Source organism: Nelumbo lutea, chromosome 1 (assembly GCF_056320005.1).
Source record: "Nelumbo lutea isolate HS-2025 chromosome 1, American lotus-T2T, whole genome shotgun sequence".
Taxonomy (NCBI): domain Eukaryota; kingdom Viridiplantae; phylum Streptophyta; class Magnoliopsida; order Proteales; family Nelumbonaceae; genus Nelumbo; species Nelumbo lutea.
Window position 1 is genome coordinate 153,673,781 of NC_142684.1, and position 16,573 is coordinate 153,690,353.

Here is a 16,573-nt window from a genome sequence, read left to right on the forward strand (position 1 = left end):
AGGCAATAAGCACTTATTTTTAAGCACTCCTGAACTTAGCCATAATAAATTGTCTTTGAAGATCTAGGCCATTTAGTAAATATCCTAATCTACCATGATCTACCAAACTGTTAAATGAAAGATTTTAGCTGTAGAGAAAAGGAAAATTTTCTTTGAAGCTTCCAGAATTTTGGCCAATTTGGCTTCCATGAACTTTTTATGCCAATTCTTTTGTACTCATTATTTAGCCAGTTCTCTTTTTGCCCAGTTACAGCCTAGCGGTGAATTGGCTGTCTTCAATTCCATTTTTTATGCCTTTCTGGTGGCCAAAAGAGTTGAATTGTATGACTTTAAAACTTGGATGCTAGAGAACGTAAAGTAGCTAGGTAGGGCTGTCAATGGATCGGGTCTACCTAATAGACCCAAATCATCCGAATTGTATTTATTGGTTTTGGTTTTATGATTCATTCCGATGGGTCGGTTCTGGTTTTATTTCATGTGTCTTGATTAATATCGATTCGGGATCAGTTTTGACTGCCCTAAACCGATTATATATACATGTTTTAGAGTTATAGGTATGCCTAAAATTATAACTTTACTTTTAATACCTAAAAGGCTCAAACCCTTTGGGCCACCCTTTTGTTTTGCTTTTGCCGTTTAAGGATTTAACTTCTAAAGTTCTACTCGTCACTTTATTTTTCTCTAAGAAAGTTTCTCATCCCCGTCTCTACGTCACACTTATTCTCAGTCACTGTCTCAGTTTAGTTTCTCAGTCATCTCTGCTTTAGCTTCTAATTGGACTTCGACACTTCAGATTGGCATGACTGCATGATGGCACTTGAAATTTACTTCAGACCTTCTATGTAGATTTGTTTTTCCTTAACTCGTTCGAAAAAGGTGAAGTTTTGGTCCTTGGCATCTAATTTTTGTTTCATTTTCTCTAATTATTTTTTGTTTTTTGGTAAATAATAGATGGGTGTATTTTAATATTTGGCAAAGAATAATTTATTTACATAATAAATATAAAATTAGTGGTGGTGGGTGGTGGTACTTGAAGGGATGGGAGATCCATCGTATGGACGCCCGGATCTTGCGGAATAGAATCGGCGAATTTTAAAAATTTCTCCTATTCCCACTGGGAATCGCATTCCCTATTTTAGAAAAATCACATTTTTCAATGATCTATCTTGAACCAAAAACCGAACCAAATCTGAATCAAAAGTATTAGGAGAGGGATATACCTGATACGGAGAAATAATGTCTCCCAACGAAGGTGTTCATGCCCAAGGAATGATCCAAAGACTGCTCCCACTGAAGATGGCGCTGTGCAAGATGGAGCAGAATCAGTAGTGTTCTTTCCAATAACCTAATCCTTCGCAAGATTAGTAGGACGACACGTGAGCACAACTTCCTATCAGTCCCTTCACAAGAAACTGATATCAAGATCCAATCTTGATTTCTCCCACTGAATTGGAGATCGAACTGGCAGGTATGGCGGCGCCAAGAAGGAGGCGGCAAGAGAGAATTTTCGCAGGGTTACTGAATTATCTCTTCTGTGATTTCAGCTATAAAGAGGATTTGAAAAATTGTTTGTCTCTAAAGGCTGCCGCCCTCTTCTCCTTTTATAGGCTTAAAGGGATCAACTCCTAATCCCATTAGGAGTTGCTGATCCAAATCATATTTTGAGCAAAAGTCCCTCCAAGTGAAAAATGGTAAACCCTTATCTTATCTGCAGATTAGATCAGCCTTTTTCCTAATTCTATTAGGAAAAATCAGTTAACATAATCTCAGAATTCGCCCCTCTTTTAACTGATCAAATCAGCCCAGTTCAAAATGGGCTTTAGGCCCATTAAGGACATGTGCTCACTTAGCCTTCCAGTGCGCCCCCTGAAGCCCATCACATGGGCTCCTAATGGGCCCAACACTTATCCTAAGTGGTCCTGGGCCAAGCCACCTTGTAACACCCAGGGACTGTGGGCAGATGCAAGATTAGCCCATCAGGTATTACCCTCAATGGTCTTACACTTAACCTCTCAGCCCATAATGATCAAATACTACCCGACAAGAGAGGACATCTCCCTCGGCTGCAAGGAACAGTGTTGCACTCTCTGCTCACATAGATTCTAGGAATTAAAACTTTTTGCAAACGTTTAGAAACCGTAATATATATATATATATATATATATATATATATAATATTTTGTAAAAACAGAATTTTCAACTATTAAAATCAACTGTTGGCAGTTTGGTTTCCATCAAAGAGAGTGCACTCCCGATCATTACCTTTGTCCGACAAAGGGGCTAATCCTGTCACTATGATCATCCACTCAGATGAATTCTCAGACTGTCCCAACATACCCAGATTTTGACCCCCACTAAGGATCTCACTGATTGGCATATCAAAAACAGCTCAATCCGACACCTAGTGCAGTATCATAATCAAGTCTAGGGGTCAAGTGTAACTTTTTAGTTTTTCCCATCAATCTCCAAGGTCCAAAGCAATACTAAAAATCTAATCATGTTCAAAGATTCAATTAATCATATACTGCATGTGCCCTGAGTCAGGCCACCCCAACACTTGGTAGCACACCAGTGTCAACCTTGGTAGGATAAATCTCCCCAGACTTATCCAATGCCTATAAACATTTTAAACTAACACAAGTCTCATAAGTGTCCAATTTAAGGGTATTACACAGAAACACACCACAGGAACATGAATCAAATATGTACTTTATTCATTTACAATAAATTCACAATGTACATCATTCTGATTGAAGCTAAGGGCATACAACTGCCTAACAGGATTGATGATGTTGTAGGTTGTAGCCTGTAGATGGGTCAGGATAGTTTGAGGGGAGGAGACATTGTTTGGCAACGGATACCTCTCATCTCTATCAATCCCTACACACTAAGGTCTAGAAAATAAAATGCTTATCACAATTTAAATGCCACCCATGTGAACCTAGGACTGGGAGTACCAGATAAATGGACAGCAAGTGGGCTCTAGCTTAATTGTTGGATATTTCAATTCTTGAATAAGGAGGCAATTTGATTTCAAGATCACTCGATATATGTAGGTTTGCTTAGTTTTTTTTCTCATTAGCTTCAATTTAATTGCTATTAATTTGTTTTTAGTAAGGTTAAACTGAAATTATATAGGATCGTAGGTTGTTTACAAATTGATTTTTAGCAAGATTATACAAGTACAACAGGTTTTTTTTATATTTTTTGACAAATATCCTAGTAATACTTTCTTTTTGTCGCCCCCTACTTGTCTCTCAAATATTTTATCCGAGTAATTGGATCATGATGGAAGTATTGTTGACTAAACCTTTTTTCATTTGATTTATTTATTTTTGCCTTGTTCTCCCCTCTTGTTTTCTTAGACTTTGATCGTTGACAGCTCTAAAACGTAGGTATACATTAAGGAGATCACATCTGCACCCCACAAATGCCTCACATGCACATCTCAACGCACATTGGAAACATCTCCCAAAGTTGTCAGTGGGAGATATTCCCAATACACAATTGGGATGTGCTGGGGGCATTTGTGAGGTACAGATGTGAATTCCACATTAAGCTAAACAAACAAGGAACTTTCTTTTTGTCGCCCCCTACTTGTCTCTCAAATATTTTATCCGAGTAATTGGATCATGATGGAAGTATTGTTGACTAATGATTTATTTATTTTTTCCTTGTCCTCCCCTCTTGTTTTCTTATTTCGTTTGGTGGGTAAACTCTTTCTTGGACTGTTGTGATCTTGTCTTGGTTCCTATTGATATGAAATTCCTTTAAAATCAAAGATTAAAGGATTAAAATCAATTATCGTATCAGACCTTATGGATGTGGATATGGATATGCTTTGGAAAGGCATAGATATAGATGAAATATGGATATGCCGAAAAATACATATAAATTCCATAAATATATTAATAACATTATATTTAAGGTCAAAATAGTTATAATTTATGTATAGATACATAGAAATGTACATCAAAAAGGTATACGTGAAAAAATATAATGCAACTAATATAGTGGGATACATAGAAATTATAAAATTTTATTGATAATATACATACATACATATATATATATATATATATATATATATATATATATATATATATATATTTTCTACTGAATTTTAAGACAAAAAATATATGCAACTATCATATGTGAATTATTATATCAATTATTTTCTATTTTATTATTTTATTAAATTCTATTATTAATATTTTTATTTGTATAAATTTCTTGATATTAAAAACCATTTTTTGAGATAAATTTTGATTTGAAAAATTATTTATTCTATTAATTTATTTTAGTCTTTAATTGAAGTTGAACAACAATACATGTTATTTGTTTAACTTACATGTAAACGTTAAAATAAAAGATATCTCATTTCACTTACTATTAAAAGTTAAAGGTTGGCTGGGACGGACTTGGTGCTTAACCGTTTAGTCGCTTTGGTTCAAATCACAATCAATCGTGCATATCAGCTAATACAACACTAATGCATATATGCACGATTCAGGGGATACGGGTCTACTTACACCTATTTACAGGTGTTCCCATAAACTCAATTTTTATTAATTAAATTAAATAATATAAAAACATATATAAAAAATTTGGAAAATTTTAAAAAATATGACCGAAAATTGTAACGATACACTCCTGCCGATACATTGTAGAAATACGACAGTACAATAGGTGTAGGACCCATGTGAGGTTTTTCTCTACCGTATGTTTCACACAAGCTAATATAATCGATCCTCGGATTTTTGGGTGATGCTTTAAACATTTAGTATGCAGGCTTACCAGAGAGAGATACTAAGCAGGCGGTATTGGTTCTTAGATAAATAGACAATAATTGTATTATCTCTAAATAACCAGACCACGAAACCAAGATACATAACCGCTACAGTTTGTACTGTGAAAGAGAGAGAGAGACCCAGGAAATCCAATTTATCTTAAGCTACTATAGAACAGACTACCTATTGAGAATACCTCCGTAACCCCTACAGTTTGTGCTGGACTGCTGGGAGAGCGAGAGACAGAGAGAGAGAGAGACCCAGAAAGCCGAAGTTATCTTAAGCTACTAGAGCAGAGTACCTACTGAGAATACCTCTCGAATTGAGACTCATGACAATGTGGGTCAAGCCAACCCCGAGGAGAACCCTTGGACATGGTACCACCTGCTTTGCCACTGCCGACGAGCTCTCGCAGAGTATCCACCTTATTATCACGCCCTGTTCCTATGAACTTCCTATCCGCTTCTTTCAGCTTCTGCTTGAACCGCTGCTTCCGGCCAGTCACGTTCAGCTCCTGCTGCTTTACTTGCGAAGGAGGAGCCCCGTGAGGACCCAAGTATATCTTCTCCTCTTCCTTTTTGGCCTGCTCCAGTGCAATAGATATGCATACAGGTCTTAGATGAGTTCAAAAATTAACCGCATTTGACACCATAATATTGGTTCTTCCACACCTATCTATATCTATATATAAAGCAAATATTTGCCTTCTGGTGCAGGTCATAAAAATTTAATTTCATTATATAATATTAACTACTTGTATCTTCACTCTTTACCTGCATACTTGCATAGCATAAGCCCTTGTACTAGTGAATAATAATGTTCAAACATGCTAGCGAACTTCCTTCCAACTAAAACCTCTTTTTTTTTTCTTTTTTTTTTTTTGGTACTGACCTTTGGAGCTGCAGGTTTTAAGTCCTTCAGTTTCTGAACATCTTCCTTGTTTTGTTCTGAGTCTCCTATGTCCAGGCTTGGGATCACGAACCCATCAGTATCTGGAACAAAGAGTAAGGTGCAACACTGTCAATATGACTTGGGATCAAGAACCCATCAGTATATGGAGCATTTTTCTTATGCCAGTCTCTAATAATGTAAGCATGCTTCTAGACTAGGGGTGTCAATTGAACTGGATTTGGTCCAATCCGGTCCAGTCCAATGTGAGTCCATTATAAATGGACCAGGTCCAATCCAATGAATGTTTTGGACCAATTTGGACCGGTCCAATTCAATGTCTGGACCATCCAATCTATTCAAATTCATTTTGATTTAGATTGGTTTCAACCCAAACTCAATCCATTGACACATATATTCTTATCTTATATTAATGGACCAGATATTGGCTTAATCCAACCCAATCTAATATAAATTTGTTACGGACTGACTAGGTCCAATCCAATCTAATAAATATTTTGGATCGGATTGATCCAATCCAATATGTCTTGTTGGTCCATCCAATCCGTCCAAAATCATTTTGGACTGGACAGGGTCCAATCCAAAACCGGTCTATTGACACCCTTACTTCTAGTGATTATAATAGTAAAATAAACAACATAAAAGAGCATGCAAGAGATTGGCATAAGATCACATGGAGACCAAATGGATAGAAGAAAAATAGGTATACTTCAAAAAAAAAAGGAAAAGCAAGCAACGAAAAATTAGTACTGGCCCAAGGCCCCAGTCCACCAATTTTGACTACCGACTGCCTCAATTTAACAAATTCACACTGCACCAATTGAAAAATATTCCTCCTGAAGCTACTGGATTGAGTACCCAATTCATCAGCCACTCCTTTGTCCCCCCCAGTGCACATCAGGCTCAGTTTGAGAACAGTGCATATGCAAATATGTACAGTGCAAAACCTTATATACAGTATTTATAAACCTTGTATTTGCACTGTACATATTTGCATTTGCACTCTTCCAAACGAAGCATCAACCCCATATCCCACCTTGTGTTAGAGTCCCCCCCACCCTGGCGGTAGGAACCATTTAAGGTTCCAATATCTTAATTCTAAAATGTTCCAAACAAGGGTTTAGTTCTGCACACACACCGAGGGTTTCACACCAAAATTTTCTTCATAAATCAAGGTATGCACTCAGTGGAACAAGCATCTGGTCTGAATAAAGTTTCCTTAAACTTAATACGCCTCCTACACAAGGAAAGAGCATAGCAAATACCATCAACTGCTTATTGAATGCAGCTTAGGCTGCGTTTGGTTGCAATGCAAATGAAAATATGTACACTACATATTTACTCTTTTTTCGGTTCATGAATGCAAACACAGTTCACATTTTAAACCATTTTTGCACTCATCTTGTTTGTTTGAAATTGGTGCAAAGTGTGGGCCCATCATTAAATGCTCCAATGCCTTAACTTTGGTCAAAAAGTTAATTATCAAAAGAACACAAAATTGTATCCAAATAATAGGTACAGTAATTCTCTCTTCTCAGAGTACAAAAGTGTCAGAAAATACATTTTTGATCTGATACTCATTACTTTTTTACATATCAAACAAACACTCACAAACGTGAACCAGGGTACATAAATACCCCGGTTCGGCATTTGTATCACAAACAAACGGAGCCTTAGGCTCAGTTTGGAAGGAGTACAAATACAAATACGTAGAATCCAAAATCTTGCATTTTGTATACATTTGTACTGTACATATTTATATTTGTAATAATGTTCTCTTTCCAAACTGAGCCTTAGAGAAACCTGGAATTTCAGGATTTGGAAGCAAAATCAGAAATTCAGCAGGTAAAATCTTAACATACACTGGTCTAATTGGGATCCATAATTCAATTTGTACCAAATTATTTTCTGTCATGATGGATAGAGATTAGCTGTCTTTAGGCTATTTAGAACTTGAAATCGAAGGAGACTCTAGTGTTGTACACTTGTACTTAGTCGGCTAATGGGCAATAGATAAACGCCTTGAATCCATAACCATAGAATAAAAAAAGCAAGATCCTTGAAATCCAGATTAAACACTTAAATGGATCCAAAGGAGTGCAAACTTTTCAGCTGACTTACAAAAAGGAAGGAGCTAAATGGCCTGATCTAGGAGGACAGTTATAATATTGGAAGTAGCATATGAATTTTTTTTTGTATGTACTTGGAACTGACCTAGTTAAGCATGGCTTTTCTCTGATTATACAATAAAATTCTGATGAACCATTATCTGGTGTTTATTTCTGTAAGGAGCACAAGATCTTCTGCTTTGACTATAAATAGGCATATATAGTCACATCAACAACCAACTACAAGAAAAGAAAGACTTCATCCAAATTTTTAGGTGGTAGGAGTTTATATAATTTTTGCTTTGAAAAGGCTAATGATTCATACCTACAATATATGAAATTTGCTTTGTATCAACAATGCGGCAAGTAGAAGGATGGTCTACTTTGAAGAAGACAAAAAACTCAAATCGGATCTTTTCCCTTTTTTTGGAGTTTTAAGGTTCAAACTGGAAAGCACTGACCTTGACTGGGACACTTTATTGTATGTAGAAAGGGAACTGGTGAAAGTGTCTAGGCAAATTTGTCAGCCTTTGGTTAACTTTCTACAACAAAAGCAAGCAATGCAATCATCTACTGAAACATTTAAAAGCCAACTGAGAAGAGGAAAAAAGCCTATTTATTCATGAAGCATCTATATAACCAAAACCTTCTTGGAAGTGTAGTTAAAAGTTATGGTGTGTGGTCATAGCTCCGAAGACACTAAGGATGAGTGGATTACATTTCAGTAATGTTTTTAAAACCGACCTTGACATCAAAAAGCAAGGCAGAAAAGACCACTAGTTTAATCATTCAAGCAGTCAATTAGCTATTTAGCTTGTTCTAAAGAAAAAAAAACAGTCAAAAATAATAAATAATAAATAATAAAAATAAAAAATAAAAAAACTCATTATCTGTCCTGGTTACCAGATCTACAGCCAAAGTCAACATGGGTTTGAAAACACTGAACGAGTTTGTTAATGTCCCAGATGTTCTTGGGGATGCTACTACCCATGGTTGCTATCCAGCCTGTGCTGCCCTGATTTGTTTTCCCAAAAATATAGGATGGAGGATGCAAAAAGAACAGGCTAGTGAGCCTACAAAGAAGGTTCAGTGAAGAAAACACAATAACAAGATAGTCAATGTGAAGCCCAATCATCGTGGCCTCACTAGGTGAAGTGAGTTGGCTAGCCAGTGCCCAGGCAAAATGAAGAAAACCATGGAAATACATGCTTCATTATTAAGATTTCAAACTTGACAATGTCCTCCTTTTCTATTATAAAATAAAAATAAATTAACCCACGATATTTGGCAGCAATGAAGACAATTCAACCAGCTTCAAGTTCCACAAACCTATATTTTTGAAGTATGCTTACAGGAATATCTACATTGATCAAATTTATCTTTGAAGTTCTAATGGGGTGTACCTATAATTGCTGAGATGATTATCAATATCACTTGGGAAAGATAAACAATTTTAACAAGAACCTTGACTCCTATTACAGTGTTGAATGGAACTTGAGCTAACGGAAGCACCTCGGGGAGGGGGATGTTAGGTAAAATAATGTCTAGGAGGGAGCACAATGATATGATAGGGACTGACAATAACTGAATTATGGTAACCGATGATAGCATGTAATAGCTTATGATCATGCCTTCGACACTAAAATGTTAGGTTTTCTTACAGATGCAATTATGGCGGAGAGGAAAGATACTGACGAAAAAAAGACCTTGAGTGGAAACCACTAAAATTCCTTACCATTCCCCTAAGATCGAAAACTAATTACCACAAAACTAAACCCCACAAATTTTAACCAAATCAGTGACTCAGCATCACACCAATAGTGAAACCCATCACAATATTGACATAAAGCCAATGGGAAAAAACAGTACCAATTATCCACAAAATAGTAATACTAATTCAAATCCAACATCAGTGAGAACCAATCAAACACACATGAGAATTCCACAAAATACTGAACATTCAAAATCTGCTTTATGGATCAACCCATAATACGTATTAATAAAACAGAAAATCATATGCTTTTCCAATTAAAATATCACATCTTAATACAATACCGCAGCCATGATTTTCCCTCAATCACCGGCATTGGCAAAATAAAAACAGAATTTCTGCACAAAGGCAGCATTATCAGAACTAAAATCCGAAAAGCCAGATTACGAATTGATCTATGAACGTTCAAATTCAAAAAGAATATAATACTTGCAATGATATCAAAATATCTGTATCGTGAGAGTAGGAAATTCGGAAAGAAAAAGAGAAGAAACTTACCCCACTCATCTTCTTCGATTGAAGGAGTGGATTGGACTAAAGATGGATCCATTGAGCGCCGATGATCATGGATTTCAACGGCTACAGGGCGCAAAAGCCCGGAACTCTGTCGTGTGCAGAAGAGAAAGGGAGATAAGCGGATCAAAAAGATCAACAGAAATGTCAGAACAACCCAGATAGAGAAAACCGAATCTACTATCCAAAGGCCCTAGGCTGTGGCCGGTGGAAGGCTCCCTTAATCCTAAAAAGGAAAGAAAGCAATGGAACAAAGATGTCAGAGAACAAAGCTAAAGGCTCTCTTTAACCCTAAAATGGAACGAAAGCACGACAAGAGAAGGCTATACATGGTTGCGAGTTGCGAGTTGCGATTTGCGATTTGCGATCGTAAGTGTTTTCATGAAATGACCAAATTGCCCGGTTCGGAACATTTGGGTTTGAGTAATTAATTAGCCGACCAGGACCAACCAGAAATGTTAGCCACTCAGCACTTACCAACTTGCTAGTAGTATGTAGTACTACTTACTGTTCGGATCCTTACTGTTCTAAATTTCTATTTCTCGTTCAATCACGTTGCACTATGAGCACAATGTCTTCCATTTTGCACTGTATTATATTGTTGGGGACAATGTTTTTGAACTGCTATTGACCCAGATGGTCAGACCATTTGGTCCATGAATCATTCAAGTAATCGGTTCCATTTTACCCTAAGTCCAATTTCCGACTAAAAACCATTGAATTGGTCAGCCATACAGTGACCCAGGCAATCAAATTGTCAACATGCTTGATCCATTCAATAGTTTTTTTCTATTTTTTATTTTAATTATTTTTTTAATTTTTTAATTTTTAAGTTAAAACAGGTTGTTTGTTAGAACCAGATGATTGAACCATTGACCTAAAAACCAATGGTCAAAATAATTCTAATTCCGGTAGATTTTTAAAACCTTGATTAACTCTAACCCAAAAATCTAAGCTAGCAGGTTATAGGCCACCTTTTTTATATACGCCCTTTCTCTCTTATAACCTCCCTTTTCCAGGTAAGAAAGACATCATCCACTCACAAGTGAATCTCAATGACTTCCCCACTCACTCTATCCGAATACACTCAACCATAAACTGATGGAGGGTAGAGAAGCCATAGGAGTCACTAACTTCTCTTGCAAACCATTTACTAACTGCTCTTAAGTCTCACCAACTATTTGAGCATGGAAAACTAGCAAGTCATTACATGCATCCATCAAAATTTGCATAAAACTAAACCACCAGTTCCGATACCATTTGTTCAATTAACAATAACCATCCATAAGATAAAAGCATGAAGTGTTTGAAATGAAATATCATCGAAAAGAATCCAATATCGACAAAAATAAATGAAATCCAAGTAAAAACAAAAGAAACGAGGACTTCTAAGAACAGAAAAGAATTTATGTTGTTCCCATTAGTGCACCCACTTATTGTATGTGGTTTAAGTTGGAAGAGTTAGGTGGCATTTGATAGCACTTTTCAGATCTCTAAAGTCTGAAAATGTTGCTTTTCAAATGCCAGCTACCTTTGGATTGGGTTTGATTAGCAGATCTGAAACCTAATTTCAGATCTAAAAAGAAAAGAGCCTCCCCATGTGCTTTATGCGCTAAGAGGCATTCAGCCGTGAGTGAAAGACAAAAGAACCCCCAAACAATTTTGATATGACCCATAATGCCCTTCATATAAGCTAAAAATTCAGGTCATTCGACTCCTCCCATAGTTCGAGAAAGGAGATTTTTTGCTGGGAAGTTTTGCTTGCAGGTATGTTCTTCGACTCAACATGTCTCGTTTTTGTTATTTTTTCTAGGGTTTTTAGCATTCCAACATTTTCTGCTTATTTGTTTTTTTTCTCCATTTTCGTTGTGGCTTCAAGTAGCATTGTGACTAGCGGCACAAGCTTCTCCTTCCGCCCTTCTCTCTCTCCCCCCTCTCTTCTTCTTCTTTGATGTTCTCTACATCATCTACTTCACAAATCTGCAAATCCATCCGAAGGGAATTCGCAAATCCACACAGCACCCATGGAGGGAACTCACAAAATTGTCCCTAGTGTTCTCTGCCCCAACATTCTCTATAACTCTACTCATGAACGGCAGCTTCGTTTAGGAATGTCGTGTTTGTGTTTGGTTCTTCCTTTACTTCTTCCATGATGAGCCACTTGTGGTCTCTCTCCCCCATATTCTTGCTATTGCCGCTACAACTCTCAACAACAATGGTTAACACCCTCTCCCCCGTCTTCCTATACATAATTTCCAATTTTATTCTTATTTTAATAAATTAATTTTTTATAACTTTTATTTGTATTAATTATTTTATTTTTATTAATTATTAAATATTTTAATAGTTTAAATATATTAATTTGCTAACTATTAAATATTTTTTCATTGTTTCATGGACTTTATTAATAATTTATTTTTAATTTATAAATTATATGTATTTTCAATTTTATTCTTATTTTAATAAATTATTTTTTGTACTTTTATAATTTATTCATATTTTTCAATATTTTTTTGAATTTAATAACTTTTTTTATGAAATAGAACAAATTGGACTCAAAATTACCAAGTAGTCTATTTAGGGGTAAAATAGTAAATTGGGGAATTTCAGATATTGAAGGTTTGGTCCAACACAAATAACGTTCTTTATCTAGAACCTCTAAAAAGTCAAAAAGCATCTATGTCTCTTTTCAAATTTCAGACATTTTTAATATATTTTTTTAACATTTTAAATTTCAAATTTCAGATTTATCAAACACCACCTTAGTGTAGTGAGTGTCTATATTTGGTTAGCATTGTGTGGTTCATACATGGAGTAGAAAGCCATGTGGGTCCACTTGGGAAAGTTGTTTTTTATTCGTTATGAGTTATTATGGGTCAGTTAGTAGAGAGAGGAAGAGAAAGAGAGAATGTGTATGTGCCATAGTGGGTCACGTATGTATGTAATGGATTATAGGTAGGTAGTTGTGTGAGTGTTGGAGTCTGTATATATGTTTTCATTGTTTCATTGTAAATCATCATTGAAGAATTTTATCCTTAAGCCGTTAAAGGTTCCTATGAGCCTATGAGGCCTTTCATCTCCCTTGAAGCAAACAAAACAATGTTACACATCCTACCCAAAATTGCAACATCAGCCTTGTCACTCACATCCATAGGAGAGAAGAAAATCGTGAAAAAAAAATGAAAAACATTATATGGTATAGTATAGTTTTCAACCTAAATCAATCATCAACTCTTGTGCATCTATTCTCCATTCCTTCTCCAAACCTTAAAAAAAAACCCTCACGTTTACATCAAAAGCACGCATTCTCTCAACCTCTCTTTATTTCTTCACAAGAAAAAGAGCAGGCTCCAAATCTAACATTATATAGTAGCAAAAAAAAAAAGAAAAAAAGAAAAAAAAAACAATTTATATGTAAAACCCACTTTAACCTATATTACATGAACTGTTAGATTACAACATAATCCAACAATTGAAAAAATAAGGCACCACCATCATATACAAGAGAATATTTGTTTTTAAAATTAGCATTGTTGATTTCTTATCCCATCGAGGATGATGTTTTGACACTATAGCCAAGGCCAATGTTTTCAAACCACTGTTTACTCAAATAATTGAACCATTTGAAAATGTCACAAGTCACATTTCTGGTTCCACTTTTCCCAAAACCTAAAAATTGCCCAAAAATCATTTATTTTATCAAAATCCGTACTACTTGGGTAGTTTGAACCATTGACCCACTTGACCTAGTCACAAATCACAAATTACAACTCAATATGTATTGAAAACTTCCATAAGCCATGATTTTTTTCTTCTTTTTTTTTTTTAGATTTCATGCAATTTTTCAATATCTATGCGTTCCAAATTCAAAAAATCACCATTTTTGGCATCAAATCCCCATTTTTAATTTTAAAACTGAAATAAAAAGATAATCTAGTCATAAAATAATATGGAGGGTTTGATTGGTCAAAGTCTTTATGCCTTTCCGACACACACACACATGTGGGATGACTGTGAAGTCTTAAGACAAAGAACCCATATCTCCTGCACTCGTTTTGGTGTGGGACGTGGTGCACTTCCAATTAGATTCAACCACGTCACACTCCACATGTCTCTCCATCTCACATGTGTGCTCCAAAATTCATTTTTTAAAACTTGTAAAAAAAGAAAAAAGTGAAAAAAAAAATGAAATTTAACTATTCAATTGATAGATGCAAGATTATAAACAAAACAAACAAGAAACTCAACCCAAAGAAGACGCCATTAACTAGGAGTGAGCATTATTCGATTAAAACTAAAAAAACAAATCGAAAATTCCGGTTTCGATTTCAGTTTTCAGGTTTATTGTTGATAATATATATATATATACTACTTTAAAAAGCATGAATTGCCTCAAGAATATTTCTGAAATTTTCTAAGGACAAAATTTACCCCTCTATATTTAAATTTGATAAAAAAAATGAGGGAAAATAGGGCAATCGATTCTTGATATTAAATGAGTTGGAAAGAAGTAATTTAAAGATATTCAATGCATTCAATTCTCTCTCATTAAATCCAACATTTAAGTTATTAACTTGCATTCATGTTCATTAAATCATATATTTAAGTTATTTTTGTTTCTTCTCATCATTAAGTTCTATTCATACTTAATAAATTAATAATTCCAATAACATAAAATCTTATACTTTTAAAATCTACCTAGCAAAAATAGTATTTTCATCTAGGTGGTGGTAAGATATTAAATCATTTTGTGTCAAATGGGTTAATAAGTATGATAAATAAGTATGATAAATAAGAAATGTTTTTATTAATGATGGAAATGGAATGTAAAATTTAAAATCAATTGGAAATAAAAATATTTTCCTATTATCTCTCATTAAATCCTATATTTAAGATATATTTTTCTCATCATTAAATTCTTCTAGTTAAATCCACAATATTAGTTTTAATAGTATAAAAATAAATATTTTAAAAAAGTAATTTGAAAACAAAACCATTTTCTTTTCTCCCGGTGGTGGGTAAGCAATTCAACCATTTGGGGTCAAATGGATTAATAAATAATGTCATAATTAAATAATAAATATTTAAAATAAATAACTATGAAATGTAAGAAGTATTTTTATTAATGATGAAAATGGAATGCCAAATTCAAAATCTACTTAGAAATGAAATGATGTCATAGTTAAATAAAAAAAATTAATAATAGAAAATACAAAGAATCAAAAAAGAAAAAAAGAAAAAAAATACAGAGAAAATTTTGGGCACATATCTAATGTTATATATTTATAAAAAATAAAATATTAGGTACATCTCTAATATTGTGTGATGAGGGGTGATTTGACCCAACCTATTCATGCACGGACACATGGAAGCAACCTATTGATTAGACATTGACTCGGCATTCCTTGCCACCTCAACGAGCCAGGTCACCTCGTGTACCTCGGGCACCTCAGTTGGGACTGAGGTTCGAGCAACTTGTGATGGCCCGAACTGTTGAGGTGACACGTAGCCAACTTCTAGAAGTAAGCCAGCTATCTCCGACCTCTTCATGATCACGCCACACGTCTGTAAGTCTTATCCTCATCCCGCCCAGACCAGACGAACTCGATAAGCCTTATTGGCTAGCACAAAGTCCACCTCCTAGTGCGGAACGAACTCCTAATAGCACGGGCCAAGGATTTTGGAGGTGTTTTGTAAGACCTACGGCAACTCACCTATATAAGGGCACCAACCCTAACGTCTCAAGGTACGTGCGATTTACTGCTCACTAGCCTACTAGAATTCAAGCATTCAGCTCACTCAACAAAAGTACTAACTTAAGCATTAGAGTGCCCACACCGGGTAAGCTCTCCCAGGTCCTCTGAGCCTTTCTCTTCTTACAATTTGACCGGCCAACTAAGCAACCAATGTCCGAACTACCCTCCAACTAAGAGTATCTAGATCGCGCCCCATCATTATGCATTCATTATATTGAACAAAAATAAGTTTTATACATAAGAAATAATTTTATCAATGATGGAAATATAATACAAAATTTAATGCCAACTTAGAAGTCAAACAATTTTTATTTTTAGACAGTGGGTTAGTGGTTTAAGTCAAATGATACCATAAACAAACAAAAGTTAAGTGTGATATGTAAAAACTATTTTATATAATGTAAATGAAATATATAATTTAAAGGGAAAATTATAGTTAAAATCGGCTGTACATTTAAAATTAGGTTTTAGGTTGGTCCATAAATCAACAAAACTCTAACAATTGACTCTACATTTCAAATTATAAAAATCCCCGCCAGGTCATCGGAGGCTTATGTGGCTGTTACCAACATGGAATTCTTAGTTCATGTTGGACACGGCAAAAAACCTATACCAAAAATAGGTTTTTAGTTTCTTTCCCACTCCCTTTGTTTCTCAATCTCCCTCCCTTCTCTCTCACTCTCACATTATTCTCTCAATCTCTTGCTCACTCTATCTCTCTCACTC

General features: G+C 35.1%; 1 protein-coding gene across 1 annotated transcript; it reads right to left on the reverse strand.

Moving 5' to 3' along the window:
* Window positions 1–4,807: 4,807 nt before the first annotated feature.
* LOC148878496 (Na-translocating NADH-quinone reductase subunit A) lies at window positions 4,808–10,253 on the reverse strand. The gene is made up of 3 exons (XM_088955642.1): window positions 10,077–10,253; window positions 5,682–5,782; window positions 4,808–5,373 (listed from the first exon to the last, which is right to left on the reverse strand). Exons 1-3 carry the CDS (start codon window positions 10,126–10,128, stop codon window positions 5,092–5,094), a joined length of 435 nt encoding a protein of 144 aa, XP_088811768.1. The 5' UTR covers window positions 10,129–10,253; the 3' UTR covers window positions 4,808–5,091.
* Between the last annotated feature and the right edge of the window lie 6,320 nt (window positions 10,254–16,573).

Excerpts from the sequence above, each read along its gene's own strand:
- LOC148878496 (XM_088955642.1), bottom strand. The coding sequence starts at position 10,128 with ATGGATCCATCTTTAGTCCAATCCACTCCTTCAATCGAAGAAGATGAG. Across the intron at positions 5,783-10,076 it reads AATCGAAGAAGATGAGTGGG|ATACTGATGGGTTCGTGATC; the intron begins GTAAGTTTCTTC and ends TCTTTGTTCCAG. Across the intron at positions 5,374-5,681 it reads TAAAACCTGCAGCTCCAAAG|GCCAAAAAGGAAGAGGAGAA; the intron begins GTCAGTACCAAA and ends GCACTGGAGCAG.